Source organism: Indicator indicator, chromosome 18 (genome assembly GCF_027791375.1).
Source record: "Indicator indicator isolate 239-I01 chromosome 18, UM_Iind_1.1, whole genome shotgun sequence".
Taxonomy (NCBI): Eukaryota; Metazoa; Chordata; class Aves; order Piciformes; family Indicatoridae; genus Indicator; species Indicator indicator.
In genome coordinates this window covers 21,029,974-21,053,000 of record NC_072027.1, presented here as the reverse complement: position 1 = coordinate 21,053,000, position 23,027 = coordinate 21,029,974, and the positions used below count along the sequence as shown (strand labels likewise).

Sequence of the window (23,027 nt, the reverse complement as noted above, 5' to 3'; positions counted from 1 at the left end):
AGGGGTTGTTCCTCCACTGACACTATAGGAGATAATTAGCATGTGGCTAAGTCAGATGTGCTGAGGGTCAGGACAGACAATGAGGCAGATTTTCCCCTGGAGTCAAGAGATGTCAGCAGAGCTGCAGTGCAGTGAAATGATTTGAGCTGCCAGGGACCATAGCCCTTTCACTGCTGGAACAGCCCCGGGCAGAGCCCGTCCCCAGCAGAACAGCATCCTCTGGCAGCCAGGCACATGGTGGGCTGGCACCCTGAGACACTGCCCAAGGGGGCAACAGGGGCTTGGCACAAATCTCCCATGCAGTGCACAATTCCTTGTGCACAGTATCATTCTTAATGCACAGCATCATTCCTCTAGTGCACAGCATCATTCCTTGTGCACAGCACAATTCCTCACATGCTACTACTTGGTGTTTCTGTACCAACACACCTACACCCCCCAGAACTTCTGGTGAAGACTTCACCTGCAGGGCTGTGTCCAGCTATGGAGCCCTCAGCACAGGAAGGACATGGACTTGATAGAGAGGGTCCACAGGAGGCCACAAATATGATCAGGGCGTTGGAGCAGCTCTGCTATGGGGACAGGCTGAGGGAGCTGGGGGTGTTCAGCCTGAAGAGAAGGCTCCAGGGAGACCTTAGAGCAGCCTTCCAGTACCTGAAAGGAGCTACAAGAAGGCTGCAGAGGGACTGTTCCCAAAGGCCTGCAGGGACAGGACCAGGAACAATGGCTTCAAACTAGAGCAGAGAAGATTTAGATTGGATGTAAGGAACAAGTTCTGCACCAGGAGGCTGCTGGAACACTGCAACAGGTTGCCCAGGTTGGTGTTTGAGACCCCATCCCTGGAGCTATTCAAGGTGAGGCTGGACAGGGCTCTGGGCAACCTGATCCAGTGGAGGATGTCCCTGCTGACTGCAGGGGATTGGACTGGATGAGCTTTGGAGGTCCCTTCCAACCATTCTGTGAGTCTAGGGAACCACAGGACCTGCCCATGGGGGCAGCAGGAGGAAGAACATGAAGTTGAAAAAGCAATTTCCTAGGTAATTTTGAGACATTTCAGCAGCACTTTCAGGCAGTAACACAGAGCAGAGAGAGGCTGCTCCTCGCTGCCTCTGCTGCATGCAGATCATATCCTGCACCCTTCAGCTCAGCCCTGCCAGTGCACAGCCACTTCCCACATGTGTTAAAAGGTGCATGACTAATGCTGGGAAACAAGGTCTTCCCTGGCTGTGGAAAAGTGCTTCGTGGAAAACGGAAATTCTCTTTTCTCTGGCTGTGCTCCACATTAAAGCTGATCCTCACCTGCAGCCTTTATCTCTGTCCCTCACATCTGTTACCTGACATCGTCCATCACAGTCTGCAGATCAAGAGCAGCTACACATTGCCGTGGGGTATGAAAAGCAAAAAGAGCTCTTGATTTTTTCAGAGGATCTTGCAAGCCATGACCAGAAAGAAAAATGAGCTCTTTTGACACTTCAGCACTCCTGCATTAGCTCAAACCCCTCCTCTTTGGTTCCACCTTGCTGCTGCTGTGCTGCAAGTGCCAGCATCACTTTGCCTTCTGCTCTCCAGTGCCCAGCTCAAGGACTGAAGGTCTCTCAGCCTGTTCTTGGAAAGGAATCTGTCAGAGGTGCCCCTTTCCATTAGCCTTTTGTGTCACTAAGAGGTCCCTGGATCTGCTCCTGCAATTCAAAGTCCTTCTTGGATTGAGGAGGCCAGAACTGAACCCAAGATTTGAGGTGCACCCTCCCCAGTGCCCAGTCCAGGGGCACAATCGCTGCCCTGCTCCTGCTATTCACACCATTGCTGCTCCAGGCCAGGCTGCTGGTGCCCTTCTCAGCCACCTGGGCACTGCTGGCTCACCTTCAGCTGCTGTCACCCCAGGATCTCCAGGGCCTCTTCTGCTGGGCAGTTTCCAGCCACTCTGCCCCCAGCCTGGAGTGTTGCCTGTGGTGTTGTTGGAGCTTGCAGCAATACCAGAAGCCCATCTTGTGCCTTTGCTGAATGTTCCTATGCCCACCTCTGTGGTCCTGGACATGGTGCTACAGCCCAGCAGAGCCAACCTCCTTCACCAGGATCCCATGAAACCTCCCCAGCAAGAGGAGCAGCAGGCCCCTGAGTCCTTTAAACTCTCTGCTGCTTGTTGGGTGCTGCTCACCTCCTCTGGCATCACAGCAGTAATTCTATATCCTCACTATCAATCCACGCTGGGGGACAGAAAGCAGCCCTGTGGAAAAAGACTTGGGGCTACTGGGGGATGAGAGGCTGGACAGGAACCAGCAATGGGCACTGGCAGCCCAGAAGGCCAGGTGTAGCCTGGACTGCATCCAAAGCAGCGTGGGCAGAGATGGAGAGAGAGGATCCTGCCCCTCTGCTCTGCTCTGGGGAGACCTCACCTGCAGGGCTGTGTCCAGATATGGAGCCCTCAACACAGAAGGACATGGACCTGGTAGAGAAGGTCCAGAGGAGGGACAGGAAAATGATCAGGGGTTTGGAGCACCTCTGCTATGAGGACAGGCTGAGGGAGCTGGGGGGATTCAGCCTGGAGAAGGGAAGGCTCCAGAGAGACTGCAGGGGCTACAAGAATGTTGCAGAGGGACTGTTTGCAAAGGTCTGCAGGGACAGGACCAGGGGCAATGGCTTCAAACTAGAGCAGAGCAGATTTAGTTTGGGTATGAGGAACAAGTTCTGCACCAGGAGGCTGCTGGAACACTGCAACAGGTTGTCCAGGGAGGTGCTTGAGGCCCCATCCCTGGAGCTATTCAAGGTGAGGCTGGACAGGGCTCTGGGCCACCTGATCCAGTGAAGGATGTCCCTGCTGACTGCAGGGGATTGGACTGGATGAGCTTTGGAGGTGTCTTCCAGCCCTGTGCTTCTGTGATTCTAACACAATGGCCAAGGCTGCCCCAGGTTGCTGTGAGAAACTGGAGAGAACTCAGAGTGTGCAGGAGTCCGGGCAGCCTGGCACCGCTCGCAGCAGCCTGCTGGTTTGGGCACCCGTGCTGGAGCAGCTGGCCAAAACAACTGCCTTTGGAGAGTGGAGAAGGGGAGACCTGGGGTGAGAGGGAGTCAAGAGATCTTTGCATGTTGTCAACATTCATTTAAAATTGCTCCACATGGGGCCTGAAGTCCTGCAGCTGAAGGCTTGACCACATCCTGTAAAACAGGGCAGTGTCTGCATCCTAGGAGCCTGACCAAGTTGTCTCCAAGTGCTTTTAATTTACTAACAGAGCTAAGTGAGATGTTCCTGCTGTGGCCTCCCAGCAGAACAGTGTGCCAGGGCATTAGAAAGATGCCAGTGTGCTCCTGTGGAGCACTTCCTATGGACGATGACTTGTAGAGCCCAGAGAAAAGCCCTTCTCAGATGACACACAGAACACTGCAAAGAGCTCCAAAGCCAAGGGGTATGCTCCACAACAAAGCAGTTCTGTTTGCCTTTGGGGGCACAGCCCACTGGGGCTCTTGCTGAAGCTGGCAGTGTTACCAAGTCTCTAAATAAAGCAACTGTATAACACAGACCTGAGGGAAAAGCTTGGGGTTGGAAGCAGAGAGATGTTCTCCAGAGAAGAGTGCCCAGAGCAGGGTGTGATAAGATGGCAAAAATGGAAGGAAATGGAGTAGAATGGAGGGCCTAAGGTGGGAGGCCCTCTGTGGCCTCCTGGGTGGTTTCCAGTCTATGTTGGAGGCTCCCTGCTAAACCTAGCAACAAAAGGTTTTGCCTGTTAGTGAGAGAGACAGCAGAGGGGATGAGACACAGCTCAGAGCCAGTGGGAAAGGTGGCCACCCACCCCCAGGGAAACCTCAGGATGCCCTTCCAGTACTTGAAGGGGACCTACAGGAGAGCTGGGGAGGGATTTGTGACAAGGGCTGAGAGTGACAGGATGAGGGACAACGGCTTTGAGCTGGGAGAGGGGAGAGTGAGAGTGGAGATGAGAAAGAAATTCTTGAGAGTGAGTCTGGGGAGACACTGGCACAGGTTGCCCAGGGAGGCTGTGGCTGCCTCCTCCCTGGAGGTGTTCCAGGCCAGGCAGGATGAGGCCTTGAGCAAGCTGGGCTGGTGGGAGGTGTCCCTGCCCATGGCAGGGGGCTGGAGCTGGATGGTCCCTTCCAACCCAACCCATTCTGTGATTCTCCAGTGCAAGGCCTGTGTGCTGCGATCCTGGGACTGCTGGGCTCAGACCCTCGAAAGGGTTTCTGAACAAAGGAGAGTAGGAGTCAGATCAACCCATGGCAGTGTGCTAAGAGCAGTGGGATCAGATGGAGATGTTCCTTTAGGAAGTCCTGGTGGCTGTGATTCCTGATAATGGCCTCATCCGAGTCCTGCCCAGACTTGAGTGCTCGCTGGGCTTGGAGGCCAGGCAGCCCATCCTGCCTGGATGGGGTGAGGAAGCAGAGGCAGCAGAGCAGGGCCAGGAGTGGTTAGCAATGGAGTAAGAAATGTCTGCTGTACTTTTCAACAGAAAGATTTCCAGACTGCAGTTCAACAAGGTGAAGCTGGAAGATGCTGGGGAGTACAGCTGTGAAGCGGAGAACGTTTTAGGGAAAGACACCGCAAAAGGCAGCCTGAATGTGAAAAGTGGTAAGTGGAGAAGCCAGCAAATGGCCTGAGCTGTCTGCCTGCCAGCAGGGAGCAGGAGCCTCTGCACTCGATGTGTCTTGTGTTTTGTTTCATGATTTCCAGATAAAACAATCTTGGGAGATAAGAAAAATGCAGCATAGCATAAATGTTTCTGTTTGCTACCTGCCTGCGGCCCCGCGGGCGATTTGCAGCCGGAGCCAACTCACAGCCTGTGGATCTGGGGCTTTGGAAGGGGCAGCTGGGGGCTGGGGGGGTGGGGTTGCTTTTTGTTGTTTCGTGGGGTTTTTTCAAAGAATTTCTGAGAAACAGAACTCAACCAGAAGAGGAATAATGAAACCAGAGCTTTGTGATGAGGGAAGCTGCTTCTGGTTTCCAGCCTAGACTGTGTGCTCCGTCTCTTGGAGCTCAGCACATGGAGTCTGAGCTTAGGGGGGGTTATTATTATCTTGGTCATTGTAATTATGTTGCCTAACATGATGGTTTGGATGCAGCCTCCAGCTCAGAAAGTCCCTATGCTGCTTGCCAGAAGCCAGCAGAGTGTGACCAGGGGAGGGATGACTCTGTAGAAGCTGTTTCCTAAGCTCTTCCTCCTGCCACTGACAATGGCCACTGCGGGAGCCTGGCCCTGCTGCTCTGCAGCCCTTTGGTGTGATCCAGTGCCTCTGCTGGGCTCTGATTGCCAGCAGGCAAATGTGGAGGAAGGTGGCTTTGCCTTGCTGCTTCCTGCCATCATTTTCTCTGTTAACTTCTTCCTCAGCAGTGTTTGCAGTCCTGTGCAGCTCAATACCACATCCCCAGTTCCCTTGCCTGTGAAACTCGGTGCTTGCAGAGCCTGGAGGAAGGCTGCCCATGCTCACAGCTCCCTGCCTTCAGGCTTCACACCAAGGAACTTCAGCCCTGCTGCTCTGCAGGATCCCAATCCTTTCCCAATAGGAAAAGTACCCAGAGCAAGCTGACAGAGGCAGTGCCTGACTCCCAGCCTGGCTGTCCCATCACCATGTAAACTGTTCCAGTTGTAACTGGGAGCAGCTTGTGCAGCCCCCCCCTGCACCATGTGCAATATATATGGGCAACACGTGCCTGCTGTCAGAGCCCTGCCTGCCTCCTCTGCTTGCCCTTCCCAGACACTGGAAACCCCATTTCAGGAGAGGCAGAGTGTGACCCAGCAGTGTCCACTGCCAGACTGTGATGCTGCGCACTGCTTGTGGCACCAGGAACACCAGGGCCTGTGGGCAGTGCTAATGGCAGCACTCGGCAGGAGGTCCTGCAGTCTGACAAGGACTGGTGGTTGCTCTCACTCAGGTCACAGGGTGTAGGGGGACATACCTGCCTGAAAATGAAGAGAAGGCTCTGGGGATACCTTCTGGTGGCCTTTCAGTGCCTAAAGGGACCCATCAGGAAGCTGGGGACAGCGTTTTGAGCAGGGTCTGTTGTGACAGGACAAGAGGTGATGGTTTGGACTAAAAGGAGATTCAGACCAGAGGGAAGGGAGAAATGTTTGACGCTGAGGGTGGGGAGAGCCTGGCCCAGGTTGCACAGAGATGCTCCATCCCTGGAACCATTCTGGGTCAGGTTGAACAGAACTCTGAGCAACTTGTTCTAGTTGGGGACGTCCCTGCTGACTGCAGGGGGGTTGGACTTTGTGACCCTTCCCACCCAAACCATTCTATGGTTCTATGAAACGTGGTGAGATTGGGAAAGCAACCAAAGAGACCCAAAGGTGTGGCCTGCACCTTTTCCTATTGGGAGCTGCAGGCTGCAAGGTGCTGCAGATCCAGAGGGCTGCCTGCTGTGCCCTGCTGCGGCAGTGCCTGGATGAATCCATTTCTAAGCTGCCTTCCAAATGTGCCTTGGGCTTGCATGTTCAGCTGCATGCACAGCTTGCTGCTGCCATTTGCAGCTCCCCTGTCAGGACAGCTGAGTGCTAGTTGGAGGCCTTGCAAAGCTAAACAGGAGGGTGATGATCACTGCAGGCTTTTGCAGCTCTGTCACCTCCTTTGTACTCTTTTTTCACCTCTCCCTGGAGCTCCCCAAAGCCCAGCAGCCTTCATCTGTGCCCAGGCATTTGCTGTTGTGGAGTCTCCCTTTTTCCTTCCTGATGGGCTTTCATGGGACCTTGGCAGCTTTCTTCACTTCTGCAAGCTCCTTTCTATGATATCCTTCCATAGAAAACTCCTCAGGGCATCTGCTTGTCCCTGGGCCCATGTATGTGCTGGCTTCTGTCCCTGCCTACCCTCTCCTGTGGCTAAGTCTCAGCAGAGTGCTCTGAGCAGTCCTAGGAGTTTGTAACAAGGGAGCAGGGCAGGTGCAGGGGAGCAGGGCAGGTGCAGGAGGTGGCCTCCTTCAGAGCCTTCCTCTCCTTCCCAGGAGCTCACTCCAGCTATTGCTGCTCCTGCATCTTCTGCTGCTTTATATTCTACTGCTTCATGGCTGCCTTGTCTCTGGGAGCCTGGCACATCTGCCTGTGCCAGGCAGACTGGCTGGGTCTGATGCTCTGGGAGTTTCTGCTGGAAGCACTTTCTCACCTGACACTCAGCAGTGCTGCAGGTTCTGTAATGCTGCTGGGACACAGATGTGTGACTGAGGAGAAGTCCTGAGCTAACTGCATCTTGTGATACAAAGACCTGAGGCTGGGGAACATCTCTGTGTGCCCCTATAGAGAGGTGGCACTGCAAGAGGTGGCACTGCAAGAGGTGACGTGAGTTGCTGAGGCTTGAGATGAGGCTTGTGGAGGAGTGAGGAGACTGCTGCCCAAGATGCTATTCCCCTCCTGGGGTGCAGAGGCCAGAGATGGAAGCTCCTGAGCCCACCTGAGAAGGAGCTCACACAGGAGACCCTGAGGTCCACAGCTGTCTCAGATTCAGTCTCTGCCTGTAACATTTCCTCATTGCTCCTGCCAAGTACTCCTTGCTCTGTTCCACCACCACCTTTTGGCTGGTACCAATCTCAGAAGAGCCCTTCCAGCCCTGCAGCTCTACTGCAGATCACTGGAACTATCACTGCGACAACAGATTTTCTTTGGAGGGAAAGTGGCTGCCCTGCAGCCAGTCCTTGTCCCTTAGAAGATGCCCCTCAGCTGAACCCAGCACCTCCACTCTGCTCTGCACTGCTGGGAGCTGCACACAGCACCTGGCTCAGGAAGAAAAGCTTTGGCTGTGGAAAGCCCTAGGAGGGTGTCAGCTGCTGAGGAAATGCTTCTGGGCTCAGCCAAAACACGTTGTGCTTTGTGCTATTTTCAGGCTGCTCTTACTCTGAGGTAAATCAGTGCTTCCTTCTCTCCCATTTCCCACTTCTTTATTGCTATCACATGGGCATGAAGGCACAGCTGAGATGTGACTGCTACAGACTCTGTCTTTTTCTCTGAAAAATTCTAGACACCTCCTTAACTGACACCCCCTCCCCTTGTGTAGGAAAAAAAATCAAACTTCCAGAAGAAATTCTTTCTGCATCCACCTTTCCATGGTGGGCTCAGCCGTGGCTGTGCCAAGGGGCTGCACACAGATCTTAGGCTCCTGGGGCTCTCTGCTTTGTGCATCCAGAGGGTGGTGAGGGACTTTGAGCCAGGAGAGGCTGCTGCTTGCAGCAGGCTTGAGTGGAGCTGATGACTGTGGACATTGGACTGTCTCAGGATCCTGGTTTATAAAGAGCAGATGCTTGGCTCCCACCCTGCCTTGGGCCACAGCCTTGATTTGTTTCATCTTCCTCCATCTCTTGTAGGAGCATCACTCTGTGCTGGAGAGCTGCACATCCATGTGGGATTCAGGCTCTTTAGGTGCTCTCAGCTTTTCTTAAGCTCCACTCCTCTCTCACTGTCATGTTCTGTGATTCTGGCTTTGCAGTCTTGTGGCTGTCAGGGCTAGGAAATCCTCCCTCAGTCTCACCTCACCTGCCCACTGAATCCTGAGCCATTTCTGCCTCTTCATCAGCACAGATCCTACCAGCACAGGGCCCTTTGCAGCCAGGGAGCAGTGCCCTGCAGGAACACTCACTGCCCTGTCTCTGCTCCCCAGTCACCCCCCTGAGCCTCCTGTGCCCAGTACTAACACGTTGGGAGCAGCCCAGCCTGCAGCAGCCAGCAGTGCCTGCCCCTCTCCTCCTGCCTGCTGCAGCTCAGCCCCACTCTCCTCTGCTCACCAGAGATATTTTGTTCACTACTTTCTTACCTTAATTTCCCCAGGAACAACGAAAGCTCCACAAGTCTTTCCAGCCTCAGAAACTAAAATAGTTGTTATGGAAGAAGAGTGTAAGTACCTCTCCCCCTGCTCCTTCCCCTTATTTGGTTTGGGTTTGGGTTTTTTTTATGAGACATTCTGCATAAATGCTTCCTTGCCTCCTGGAGCCTCCTTTAACAACTGCTTCTCTTTCATTGCTTCCAAAGCCACCAGTTCCCTGATCTTCCCAAAAAATATGTTTGGTGTTGTTGGTGCCTGGCTTACAGAGGGAGGAATATCATTGACAATGATCTGGGTGAGGGCATTGAGGGCACCCTCAGTAAGTCTGCAGGTGGCACCAAGCTGGGTGGCTGTGTCCATCTGCTAGAGGGCAGGGAGACTTCACAGCAGGATCTGGACAGGTGAGAGCCATGGACAAGGCTCATTGGGTGAAGATCATCAGGGCCAAGTGCCAGGTTCTGCACCTGGGTCACAACAACCCCATGGAAAGATACAGACCTGGGGATGTGTGGCTGGAAAGCTGCAGCTTGGAGAGGGACCTGGGGGTGTTGGATGGCAGTCACTGACCATGAGCCAGCAGTGCCCAGGGGGCCAAGAAAGCCAAAGGCCTCCTGGCTTGGGTCAGAAGCAGGGTGGGCAGCAGGGACAGGAGGTGACCATCCCCCTGTGCTCAGCACCAGGGAGGCCACAGCTCGAGTGCTGTGCTCAGCTCTGGGCCCTCACTGCAGGAAGGACATTGAGGGGCTGGAGCCTGTCCAGTTTTCTACAAATGGAGCAGCAAAAGGGCTTACAAAAATCAACATCCAACAAGCATGGAAGGGTAGGTCCAGAAGTGCCTGGCCATTGGCTCAGCAGTTTTCTGGGGGAGGTCATTATTTCAGTGCCAGCTCCTGCATGCTCAGGGACCCCATGGCACCCCAGCAGTGTTAGCAGCTGGACATCCCACCAGGACCCTTCCAGCTGAGCAGACACTTGCTGAGCTGAGGACCAGCTGGTTCTTGGGGAGCTCTGTGCTGCGTTGCCACTCCAGAGCTGCCAGCTGGCTGTGCCTCTCTGTTGGCATCTCCACTTTGCAGTTTTTCTGGGCATGTTTCCTCCTTGCAAAGCTCAATCGTTGATGGTTCTAAATCTGATTGCTGCCACAGCAGGGACTGGCCAGGGACCCTTCAAAAGCTTCTAATCAGAGAGAACTGCTCTGCAGCTTTGCTCTTATGTTGTCCTTAGCCTTCCACAGCACTGGGGACACCCAGCTGAGCTGCAGCACCATGAATGCAGTGACCAAACCCTTTTTCCCCAGGGCTTCCCCTTTGAGCCCAGCAGCACAGATCCATGCTGTGTGTTTGCATCACATCATCTCGGTGCTGGTTGCACTAGAAGCCAGATTTCCATTCTAGAAAGGAATCTGGCACCATGCCATGTGCCTTGCACAGAAGTTTCTCCTCCTCTCCTCTGTGGGAGCATCATCCTGGCCTGTCTGCATTCTTAATGATGTGAGGAGATGGCAAAGCCTCCTGAGTTCAAGCTTTAATTGACTTTTCCCTTCACATTCCTTGGGGGGTTTTATGCTCTCCCTCAGTTGTTATCTAACTCAGATCCCCCCAGGTTTTGGTGGTTGCTGATGATCTAGCATAGAGTTGCACATGTGTCCGACACCTGGGGAGATGGTGAAGGTGTAGTGAGGTGTGAGGAGCAGGAAAGCTGACAGGAAACTCATCCTTGGCCAATTTTTGCTTTTCTTGCAGACATCTCTAACCAAAAGCTTATCTGGCACCTGTGGCTTGTCCCACCCCTCCCTGCTTCACTGACAAGCTGCAAATGGCCCAGCTGGCTTTAAACACCCTGTGAGATTCCACAGAGCAATCTGGGTGGTAGCTGCAGTGCCCTGGCAAAGGAGAGACTGCCTCATGCAGGCAGCTTGGTCATGGTGCTTGGTCAGGCTCTGTGGCCCATGGTGTGAGGCAGGCATCTTGGCAGAGAGGCTGGGCAAGGGCCTCAGAGCCTACAGCACAAGCAGCTCCCTGTGTTCTCCCCATGGCCCAGGCAGGCCCCTTGGGCAAGGGGATCAGACCCCATTGCCTTGGGTAGCCCCACAGCCCCTCTAGCTCCAGGGCTGCTGGTGTGTAGGTTCCCAACTAATGGTTGTCCTGAAGGTCCTGGTTCCTTCCTGGCTGGCCTGGCCTTCCTTCCTTGCCCTGCCTTGGGGAAAGGACTGGGCTTTCACATCTTTCCCCCTTGGAGCACTACCAGAGCTTTCCTTATCAACCCTGACTGTACCCCCAGCAAATCCTGCCACATCCTGAGCCACCCTCTTCTTCAGTAGCCACAGACCCCTGGGTCCTTCATCCTTGACACAAGACAGCTTTGAACAACTCAAAATGCAGCCAAGGACTCCAAGCTGCTCTATCTCCATTCTTGGGTAACTTTTTTTCTCAGGTATCACATTTTAATCCCACAGCTTTCCCCTGCAGCACCTTCCAGTGCCTAGCTGGCACCTCACATGAGGCTGTAGAGTGCAAGGAGGCAGACTGGTACCAGAGGTTCCTGGAAGGATCTGCATTGCCAACATGATATGCATGAGATCTGTTGCCCAGCTGCTCCCTACCCATGCTGGCTGGAGCAGGACTGTTGGCTCCATCATTACAGGGGCAGTGTCTGGTATGGGCCTCACAGCTCTCAGGACAGCATGGAGAAACCAAAGGACATCATGGGGGTCTGGTGCAGAGAGCACTCTGGCACCCAGTCTGGCTCTGGCACACCAGTCTGGCTCTGGCACCAAGAACAGCACACTTGGACAATCTGGGATCTGCTTGTGCTGCATTCTGAGAGCTGTCTGCATCCAAACCTGCCCTGCCTGCCTCTGCATCCCACCTGAATGCAGCCCTGTGCTTGGGGTGAGCACTGCAGCCTGCCAGGCACAGAGCTGTTCCTGATGCCCCCTACATGATATCAGTGTCTCATGGGGTACCACTCAGCCTCAGGCAGTGTGTGGACACCCGCAGGGATGCCAGAGCCATGGGGCTGATGGAACAAGGTGGGCCCATGGAGTGTGGCGAGTGGCAGCCTGCTCACAGGAGGGTAGGGTCCATCTCAGCACCAGCTACACTATGAGGATGAGAATCAGAAAGGAAGCTTGGTGTCTGGGAAGGTCTTCCCTTGAACACAGCATCACAGAACATGTCCAGCTGGCAGAGCCCTCCAAGCTCATCCACTCCAACCCTCTACCCAGCACTTGCAGGCTCAACACCAAACCATGTCCCTAAGCACCAGGCCCACAGCTGCTGCAACACCCCCAGGGATGGTGACTCCAGCACTGCCCTGGGCAGCCTCTTCCAATGTCTGAGATCCCTTCCAGGGCAGAAAGATTTCCTGAGATCCAGCCTGAGCCTCCCCTGGGGCAGCTTGGAACCATTTCCTCTGCTCCTGTCTCTTGCCACCAAAGAGCAGAGGCTGTCCCCTCCTCACCCCAACCTCCCTTCAGGGAGCTGTAGAGAGCAAGGAGGTTTCCCTCAGCCTCCTCTTCTCCAGCCTGAACACCCCCAGCTCCCTCAGCCCCTCCTCTAGCCCAGGGGCTCCAGACCCTTCTCCAGCCTCTCTGCCCTGCTCTGGACAGGCTCCAGCCCCTCAATGTCCTTCCTGCAGTGAGGGCCCAGAGCTGAACACAGCACTCGAGCTGTGGCCTCCCTGGTGCTGAGCACAGGGGGATGGTCACCTCCTGTCCCTGCTGCCCACCCTGCTTCTGACCCAAGCCAGGAGGCCTTTGGCTTTCTTGGCCCCCTGGGCACTGCTGGCTCATGGTCAGTGACTGCCATCCAACACCCCCAGGTCCCTCTCCAAGCTGCAGCTTTCCAGCCACACATCCCCAGGTCTGTAGCTCTCCATGGGGTTGTTGTGACCCAGGTGCAGAACCTGGCACTTGGCCCTGATGATCTTCACCCAATGAGCCTTGGCCCATGGCTCTCACCTGTCCTGATCCCACTCTAAAGCTGCATGATGCTGCTTGCTCTGACACAGTCCCAGAGTCTCACACGTTCCTCTGGGTCTGTGCTTTGCTTGAGCATTGTCAGCCCAGAGGTCAATCAGAGAGCACTGGAGCACAGGAGAGAAGAGCTGCCTGCTGCCCTTCCTCCTGAACCCATAAAGCAGCCTCATCCCCAGTGAAAAAGTGCTCAAGGAGGCATCTTGTGTTGTGTTTGTCACAGGCTGAGGCTGTGCACTTGGCTTGTCACAGTGGCTCAGCTCACAGGCAGGAACCTGCAGGGATATGGTAACTTGATCATGACCATGGTGCAGAGAGAAAGGTCCTTTCTGCTCATGCCAACACCCAGAGCACTCAGCATGCCAACGTGATCCTGGCACTGCAGTCCAGAGCAGCTGAGCAAGGATTGGGAGCCTGTGGCTGCAGACCTGCTTGGTAAACAGAACAGGTCTGGGTGCCAGAGCTTGGAAGCTTTGTGATGGAGAAAAACATGCAGGAAAGGTCAGAAATTCACAAAATGGGTTGGGTTGGAAGGGACCTCAAAGCTCATCCAGTGCCCATCCCCTGCTGTGGGCACCTCCCACCAGCCCAGCTTGCTCAAGGCCTCATCCTGCCTGGCCTTGAACACCTCCAGGCAGGAGGCAGCCACAGCCTCCCTGGGCAACCTGTGCCAGTGTCTCCCCAGCCTCACTCTCAACAATTTCTTCCTCATCTCCAGTCTCAGTCTCCCCTTTCCGAGCTCAAAGCCATTGTGCCTCATCCTGGCACTCCCAGCCCTTGTCCAAAGTCCCTCTCCAGCTCTCCTGGAGCCCTTCAGGTCCTGGAAGGCTGCTCTAAGGTCTCCCTGGAGCCTTCTCTTCTCCAGGCTGAACAACCCAAACCTCCCAGCCTGTCCCCACAGGGGAGGTTCTGCAGCCTCTGATCATCTTGGTGGCCTCCTCTGGACCCTCTCCAGCAGCTCCAGGTCCTTCTTGTTCTGGGGGCCCCAGAACTGGAGGCAGTGCTGCAGGTGGGGTCTGAGCAGAGCAGAGGGCAGAATCCCCTCCCTGTGCTGCTGGTCACATTGATTTTGATTGCTGCTCAATCTCTGCTCACTCCTGTCTGAAGCCTCTGTGCCCCGCCAGGAACCAGCACTGCTACAAACCTGAGTGCAGGGCTGTTGGTTGGGGGTTGCAGGGTGGCCAAGAAGTCCACAGCACACAAACAGAAGTCATTCCACCAAGGACCATGTGGTCAGATCTGTTTTAAATACCGGACTAAAAATATGTCCTGGTGTGGCTTGGGCTCAGATCACTTAAACCTCCCAGCTGAAGGTGTGGTGGATAATTGAGTGGAGCCCACAGGCACTGGGAGGTGTATGTGCTGGAGATCAGTCTGCAGGGAGCTGTGTGCTGCCTGTCTGCTGCCAGGTCCTGGTCACTGCTTGTTTTGCTCTCTCTATTGTTAAAGGAGGCATCACAGCTGCTGCTCTAGATCACAAAGCCACAGAACACACCCAGTTGGCAGAGCCCTCCAAGCTCATCCACTCCAACCCTGGTGCTGAGGGGGATGGTCACCTCCTGTCCCTGCTGCCCACCCTGCTTCTGACCCAAGCCAGGAGGCCTTTGGCTTTCACAGCCCCCTGGGCGCTGCTGGCTCATGGTCAGTGACTGCCATCCAACACCTCCAGGTCCCTCTCCAAGTCACAGCTTTCCAGCCACACATCCTCAGGTCTGTAGCTCCCCATGGGGTTGTTGTGACCCAGGTGCAGAACCTGGCACTTGGCCTTGCTGATCTTCACCCTATGAGCCCTGGCACATTGATAGATGCATGTAAAGATGTGTTGGAGACATGCCTGCTCACTGCAGGGAGGTTAACAAGATGACCTTCAAGGCTCTCTTCCCACTCATCACATTCTCTGACTCCATGCCATGGTGACAATGAAGGCAGGGACAGCATGGAGTGAAGTGCAGGGTGGCAGCTGATATGCCCTGGCACGAGTGAGGCTGTGAGCCCAGCGTTCAGAGCAGGAGAGCTGCTCTGTCTGATTCCATCCTCTGACCCTGGCAAGTTGCTCCTTGGCCTTCAGCTGTGCTGCCTGTTCATGTTGGCTCTGGCCCTGCAGAACCTCATTGTGGTGGTGTTCAAAGCCCTCCCTCACAGTGTCAGGTTGCCTCTCTTACAGCTGGTGGAGGGGATTTGGGCAGAGCAGACACTGCAGTGTAGAATCTGCCTTCTGGGTACCTCATGGCAGAGAACAGCCTCAGAAAGCTGCACAGATCCTGCCTGGAAGAGCAACTACAACCTTGGCAGGACTTTTAAATGTCCCTTCCAACCAAAGCCATTCTATGAGGAGGGCAGCGATGGTGCCCTGGAATGGGCACTGCTGAGGCTGCAGCTCAAATCCTGGGTTCAGTTCTGGGCTCCTCACTCCAAGAAGGACATTGAGGAGCTGGAGCTGGAGCTGGAGCTGGAGCTGGAGCTAGTCCAGAGAAGAATAACAAAGCTGGGGAAAGGTCTGGAGAAGAGGGCTGGAGAGGAGCAGCTGAGGGAGCTGGGGGTGGTTAGTGTGGAGCAGAGGAGGCTGAGGGAGACCTCATTGCTCTCTACAGCTCCTGAGAGGAGGCTGAAGTCAGGTGGGGGTTGGGCTCTGCTCCCTAGTCTCAGGTGAGAGAAGGAGAGGCAATGTCCTGAAATTGTGCCAGGGGAGGCTTAGGTTGGAGAGGAGGAAAAATTTCTTTGGTGCAAGAGTGGTGAGGGATTGGCAGAGGCTGCCCAGGAAGGTGGTGGAGTTCCTATGCCTGGAGGTGTTCCAGATCCCTGTGGTTTGGTGGCCATGGTGGGGTTGGGCTGCTGGTTGGACTGCATGATCTCCAACCCAAACAATTCTTTGATTCTGTGATTCTCTCACCTGGAGCAGCTGCCTGGCCTATGGAAACAGACCTCCCCTTGGAGCTCAGGAGCCTTTAAAGCTGCTCCTTAGTGGAAGATCTGAGCAGTGCAGGTGGGAGGTACAGGGAGTGCTGGCCCCTGAGTGCTGAACAGCAGTACCTGATGCTCTGAGATGAGTGTCCTGCAGCTCTGGATCCTTGTGACCCCCTCTGGAACTGCCGCCACAGTTGCAGCAGGTTCACTGTCAGTACCATGCGAGGGCAAATGTGGGGTCCCCTGCAATGAGCAAACACAGCAGCAGAGCTGCTGGGAGCTCCACAGTCCCCAGCCTGCTGCTGGGCGAGCCCCAGGCTGCTTTGCTGCAGCAGAGATGGCAGCAGTGAGCATCCAGGCTCGGGCTGGCTTTGTGAGGAGCAGGGTCCCAGCAGCCATGCAGAGAGCTGCCCCGGGGAGGCTGGTGAGGATCAGCAGCCCCCGGAGCCTTCATCAGCGTAAATCACAGCTGCAGTGCTACAGCCCTGGCTCAGCCTGGCCAGACACCTCCTCACCCCTGTCCTCCTGAGAGGCAGCTGAACCAGCTCTGCTGAGAGAAGCCTCAGGCACTCTGTGTTTTGTCAGTGGGTACAGGAGGCATATACAGAGTAGGCCTTTTGTGTACACTCTGCAGCAGCTGAGCTCATCTGTCTGGCCACACATCCAAATATTGAGAGAACCAAGTGGCTGCACTCTGCCAACACAACAGCCACAGTCACTTACACAGGGAAAAAAAGGCAGCAGCCCAGCCCTCGCTGTCTGCCTGCTCTCCTGAACAGTAGCTGGAGTTTGTGGAAAAATTAGCCATCATTTCTGGGCCAAGCTGCATGGATTAACTCTTTCCAGGGGAGGGATGTCAGCAGAGCTCTCAGCAGGGGAGCTGCTGCAGAGCATGGCTGAGGTGCGTGGCAGAGTTGTGTAAGATCCCTCACAGTCATTAATGGCCTTCCTGAGGGGGTGGCTTGCATCAAGGGAAGTCCACCTGGCTCTGCCAGCACCCCTGGCTCTGCTCCCTGTTGCCCTGTCACTGGTGTAAGTCCTGAATCTCCCAGGTGTACGGTGCCACGCAGACACTTGGACGGCTACAGTGCTCTGAAGCTCTCCTGTTTCTGCTGGGCTGTCTTCAATGACTGGGACAGCAACAGGGAACCTGGCTTCAGAGCCTCCACAGCACTGTTTTCCCAGTCCTCACCTCCCTGTTCCATTCTGCTTGGTCCTTAGCCTGAGGCCAAGTACTCTTAGCACTTGGGCAATGTGCCCTTGTGGCCAAGCCCAGGGACATCCTGGGGTGGATTAGAAGGGCTGTGGTTAGTAGGTCAGAGAGGTTCTCCTGCCCCTCTACTCTGCCCTGCTGAGGCCATATCTCACAGAATCAGGCAGGTGGATCAAGTCCAACCCATCACCCAACCCTGACTAACCAACCAGACCATGGCACCAAGTGCCTCATCCAGGCTCTTCTTGAACACCTCCAGGGACACCTACCCCACCCCCTCCCTGGGCAGCCCATTCCAAAGGGCAATCTCTCTGTCTATTAAGAACTTCTTGCTAAGCTCAGCCTAAACTTCCCCTGTACAACTTGAGACTGTGTCCTCTGTTCTGGTGCTGGTTGCCTGGGAGAAGAGCCCAACCCCCACCTGGCTCCAACCTCCCTTCAGGTAGCTGTAGACAGCAATGAGGTCACCCCTGAGCCTCCTCTTCTCCAGGCAGAACACCCCCAGCTCCCTCAGCCTCTCCTCACAGGGCTGTGCTCCAGACCCCTCCCCAGCTTCGTTGCCCTTCTCTGGACACCTTCCAGTCCCTCAACATCTCTCTTGAATTGAGGAGCCCAGAACTGGACACAGGACTCAAGGTGTGTCCTGAGCAGTGCTGAGTACAGGGCAGAATGACTTCCCTGCTCCTGCTGGCTACTGTTCCTGATGCAGGCCAGGATGCCATTGGCCTTCTTGGCCACCTGGGCACACTGCTGGCTCATGTTCAGCTGCTGCAAATCAGCACCCCCAGGTCCCTTTCTGCCTGGCTGCTCTCCAGCCACTCTGTGCCCAGTCTGTAGCACTGCATGAGGTTGTTGTGGCCAAAATGTAGGACATGGCACTCAGACTAAATCTCCTTCCATTGGCCTCTGCCCATCCATCCAGCCTGGCAAGGTCCCTCTGCAGAGCCTTCCTACCCTCTAACAGATTGACTTCTGCCCCCAGCTTGGTGTCATCTGCAGACTTACTGATCAGGAATGTTGTGTCCAGTTCTGGGCCACTCAGTTCCAAAGGACCTCAGAGAACTGCTTGAGAAAGTCCAGCACAGAGCCACAAAGATGATTAGGGGAGTGGAAGATCTTCCTTGTGAGGAGAGCCTGAGGGAGCTGAGGGCTCTGTAGCCTGGAGAGGAGGAGCCTGAGAGGTGACCTCATTGCTGGGGATAAAGATGTGCAGGGGGAGTGCCCAGAGGCTGGAGCCAGGCTCTGCTGGGTGATGCCCAGTGCCAACACAAGCGGTAGTGGTGGAAGCTGAGGCAGAGGAAGTTCCATGGGAACAGGAGAAAAACTTTTTTCCCTGTGAGGGTGACAGAGCCCTGGAACAGGCTGCCCAGGGGGGTTATTTTCAAAATCCACCTGGATGTGTTCCTGTGTGATCTGCTCCAGGTGCTCCTGCTCTGGCAGGGGGGTTGGACTTTGGAGCTTTGGAGGTCCCTTCCAGCCCCTTACATGCTGTGGCTCTGTGATTCTGTGACCAGGAGGTCTGGCTGGCTGGTGGGTGAGCTGTTCCAGGCCTCCTTCCAGCTGGCAGGAACTCTGGGAACATCTTGCCTATTTGCCTCAGTGGCACCTTGCTTATGCCCCTTCTGTGCTGCTGCTTGTCCAATGCACACTCACTCTTTCCTGCTCTTAATTCATAGAACAGACCTCCAAGATCATGAAGTCCACCTGTTGAACTAAGACCACCATGGCCATTAAACCATGTCCCTTTGAGACACTTTGGGAGGTAAATGGCTACTGCACAGAGCTGCTCATCACTTCCCAGTGCCCCTTTCCACCCAGACTGCAGCTAGCATCCAAAACTGTTCCCTAGCTCATTCAGATCTCCTTTATCTCAGCAATGTGACAGTTTTCCAAACATTTGGGTTAGATACAGTTGTGGTGAATGAATCACACCAGCCAACAGGGAGCAAAATCTGCCTGGTCCTGTGTGACATTTCAGGTAAAATAACTGTGGGAAGTCTCCATCCTTCTTGTAGGTCCCCTTCAGGTACTAACAGCAGCCTTCCAGTACCTGAAGGGGATACAAGAAGGTTGCAGAGGGACTGTTCCCAAAGGCCTGCAGGGACAGGACCAGGGGCAATGGCTTCAGACTAGAGCAGAGCAGATTGAGGTTGGATGTGAAGAACAAGTTCTGCACCAGGAGGCTGCTGGAACACTGCAACAGGTTGCCCAGGGAGGTGGTTGAGGTCCCATCCCTGGAGCTATTCAAGGTGAGGCTGGACAGGGCTGTGGGCAACCTGATCCAGTGGAGGATGTCCCTGCTGAGTGCAGGGGGTTGGACTGGATGAGCTCTGGAGGTCCCTTCTAGCCCAGACCATTGTGTGGTTCTGTGATTTCTGCATCAGGAGGCACAGCTGAGTGGTGCTAGGAGCAGAGGTGAATGAACAGGAGAAGCTGCAGAGAAAGCACAGGAAGCTCACTGCAGCAGCACTGCTCACTGAGCTGCAGGTGACCCAGCAGCAGGAAGGTCCTTGGTGAGGTGTTTGCAGTGGCCCAGGCTGCTGGCACAATGCAGCTAACGGTGAAGCAAGGAAAAGGAGTCCTTGGTGAATCTGGGAATTATTCTTCTAGGCTGGTAGAAAACCATTGAAGTCTCCCTTGGCCTCACACTTCAAGGTTCTTGTTTGTGCCCTGCAACCCCATAGTGTGGAAAGGAGCCACACTGCAATCCAGACACAGAGAACATTTTCTAAGCAAGATGTTTTGCTTCCCTCTGTCACCCCCCAGAGCTACTCCCTGACCTGGCAGTGTCTCTGTCCTTGCTGCCAGATGAGTTGCAGCTACTGTCCTCATAGAGTCACAAAAGGGGTTGCGTTGGAAGGGACCTCAAAGCTCATCCAGCTCCAACCCCCTGCCATGGGCAGGGTACCTCCCACCAGCCCAGCTTGCTCAAGGCCTCATCCAGCCTGGTCCTGAACACCTCCAGGGAGGAGGCAGCCACAGCCTCCCCGAGCAACCTGTGCCAGTGTCTCCCCAGCCTCACTCTCAACAATTTCTTCCTCCTCTCCAGTCTCAGTCTCTCCTCTCCCAGCTCAAAGCCATTGTCCCTCATCCTGGCACTCCCAGCCCTTGTCCAAAGTCCCTCCCCAGCTCTCCTGGAGCCCCTTCAGGTACTGGAAGGCTGCTCTGAGGTCCCCCTGGAGCCTTCTCTTCTCCAGGCTGAACAACCCCAACTCTCTCAGCCTGTCCCCACAGGGGAGGTTCTGCAGCCTCTGATCATCTTGGTGGCCTCCTCTGGACCCTCTCCAGCAGCTCCAGGTCCTTCTTGTGCTGGGGGCCCCAGAACTGGAGGCAGTGCTGCAGGTGGGGTCTGAGCTGAGCAGAGGGGCAGAATCCCCTCCCTGTGCTTCTGGCCACAGTTCTTTTGATGCAGCTCAGGACATGGTTGGCCTTCATGACCATGAAGTCCCAGCTGCAGCAACATCCCAGAGCAATCAGGCACCTCCAGAGGCTCTGGACTCAGTGTTACCACAGAGTGAGATTTTTGGGCTGTAATATATAAACTTCTGTATTCAGTACATCAGAACTGAAAGCAAACATTAGGAATTATGGCCAAGAGAGCAAAGCAGGGTGACAGAAATACTGAGCAGGATGCTGCTGCCATCTGCAAAGGGATGACACAAAACCAGGCTGCAGCTCAGTCAGCCTCTGTATGAGAAGCCACTAAGACTCCATCTGGAGCACTGTGTCCAGTTCTGGAGTTCCCCTAGGACAGGAAGGATCTGGAGGTGCTGGAAAGTGTCCAGAGAAGGGCCATGAGGAGGAGCAGAGGGCTGGAGCTGCTCTGCTCTGGAGACAGACTGAGAGTTGGGGTTGTGCAGTCTGGAGAGGAGAAGGCTCCCAGGAGACCTTCTTGTGGCCTTCCAGGATCTGAAGGGGGCTCCAAGAAAGCTGGGGAGGGACTTTTGAGGGTGCTGAGCGGTGATAGGACTGGGGGGAAAGGATCCAAGCTAGAGGAGGGGAGAGTTTGATTAGACATCAGGAAGAAGTTCTTCCCCATGAGGGTGGTGAGAGACTGGCACAGGTTGCCCAGGGAGGTGGTGGAAGCCTCATCCCTGGAGGTTTTTGCAGCCAGGCTGGATGTGGCTGTGAGCAACCTGCTCTGGTGTGAAGTGTCCCTGCCCATGGGAGGGGGTTGGAACTGGCTGATCTTTGAGGTCCCTTCCAGCCCTGACAATTCTGTGATTCTATGGTGCTCCAGCCAGGCAAGGAGATGCCTTGGTCACACAGGGGGAATGAGGAGGGTGATGATGATTTCTTCTAATAGAAGAGGCAGGAAGGGGCAGGATAAGAAGTAAAGAGAGATGTCTTTGCACACTGTGTGCAGGACACTGCAGCTCTTGTCACAAACCTTCTGCATTTTGAAGCTCAGATTTTTTCAAACAGCAACCAAAAGTGCACCAGAGTCTGTTCAGTGTGAGGACTCTCATCTGGCACAGGCTGTCTCTGAGCTGCTCATCCTAGCTGGCCAGAAGAAAATGATCTTTGCATGCTGATGCTGATCTTCCATAGGCATTGCCTCCTGGCCACTGTTAGAGGCAAGAGAGAGCTCTGGCTGAGCAGTGCTGCTCAGTTTATAGGCTTAGAAGGGCCTCCATTTCATGACACTTCTCAACAGGGAATGGAGCTGATGGTCTCTTTTTGTAGTCTCTGCTGCATCTGTGCTGCTAATTGACCCTGCTGATACAGTTCTGTGATTTAGTTTTAAACCACTTTGTGCTTCTTTGGGAGAAAAGCCATGGAACTTCCAGACAATAGGATTGAAAAGATAACTTCAACAAAATGCTTCCAGGAGACATGCTCAGGCAGGCATTGCTCTGGCAGGCACAGCTCTGCTGACTGCTCTTGTGCTAGACTGATAAAGCTTGGAGAAGACCTCAAAGATCATGGATTCCAGCCATCAGCCTGAGTAAACTATGTCCCAAAGTGCCATGCCCAGCTGCTGCAGTGCCAGAGGTCCAGAGGGACCCCAAACACCACCCACCAAGTGCTGCAGAGAAATCAACAAGGGCCAGGACAAGAAGAGAAATGAGACCAAGGCTCTGAGCAAAGGTTGCCAACTCAGCCTTGCCCTCTCTGCCCAGCCCTGCCCAGCCCTGCCCAGCCCTGCCCCGTGCCCATCAAGCTCAGGTGCAGAACAAAGGGCCAGGACTGCACTCCTGGATTTAGACAGCACAGCTCTTCTGGGCATCTCTTTGCTCCTCCTCAGTGCTTTGCATTTAAACAGAAGGAGGGCTCCAGAGGACTTAAGTTACTGAGATGTGAGGGTTGAGGTCAGCAAAACCATTAAAGCCAGAGCTGCATCTGCACCAGCTCACCATGGAGGTTCTAAGCCCCTGAAGCAGTGCCTCCTGCCCTGCCCCAGCACGGTGCAGGGTTTGCAGAGCTGCTCAGCATCAGCAGGTGGGGGCAGATCAGCAAGGCCTGGGATCAGACAGCAAGGTGTTAACTCAGGGCAGGCAGAGGGCAAGCAAAGGTCGTATGCAGCAGCCCAGCTTGCAACATCCTTTTGGTACTTTGGCCTCCCAGGAAGTCCTGTCCAGAGAATGTCCTCTTGTGTCACACAGGACCTGTGGAAACCCTGCACAAAGCAGGCACAGAATCAGAGAATCAGAGAGTGGTTTGGGTTGGAAAAGTTCTTTGAGATCATCAGTTCCAACCAGCAACCCAACCCCACCATGGCCACCAAAGCATGGCCCCAAGTGCCATGGCCACAGGGGTCTGGAAGCCTTCCAGGCATGGGGACTCCACCACCTCCCTGGGCAGCCTGTGCCAAGCCCTGACCACTCCTGCACCAAAGAAATTTTTCCTCCTCTCCAACCTAAGCCTCCCCTGGCACAATTTCAGGACATTGCCTCTCCTTCTCTCACCTGAGACTAGGGAGCAGAGCCCAACCCCCACCTGACTGCAGCCTCCTCTCAGGAGCTGTAGAGAGCAATGAGGTCTCCCTCAGCCTCCTCTGCTCCACACTAACCACCCCCAGCTCCCTCAGCTGCTCCTCCCCAGACCTGTTCTCCAGACGCTTCCCCAGTTCTGTTACCCTTCTCTGGGGGGCTCCAGCCCTCAATGTCCTTCTTGGAGTGAGGAACCCAGAACTGAACCCAGGATTTGAGGTGCAGCCTCACCAGTGCTGGGTACAGGAGCATC

General features: G+C 54.8%; 1 protein-coding gene across 1 annotated transcript in view; it reads left to right on the top strand.

Moving 5' to 3' along the window:
* The window catches only part of NRG2 (neuregulin 2), a 258,744-nt gene that overhangs the window by 197,735 nt on the left and 37,982 nt on the right, over positions 1 to 23,027 (top strand). Inside the window, exons 3-4 of the mRNA XM_054389078.1 lie at positions 4,458 to 4,576; positions 8,754 to 8,819. Coding sequence (XP_054245053.1) covers positions 4,458 to 4,576; positions 8,754 to 8,819 — 185 coding nt within the window. The remainder of the gene's footprint in view (positions 1 to 4,457; positions 4,577 to 8,753; positions 8,820 to 23,027) is intronic.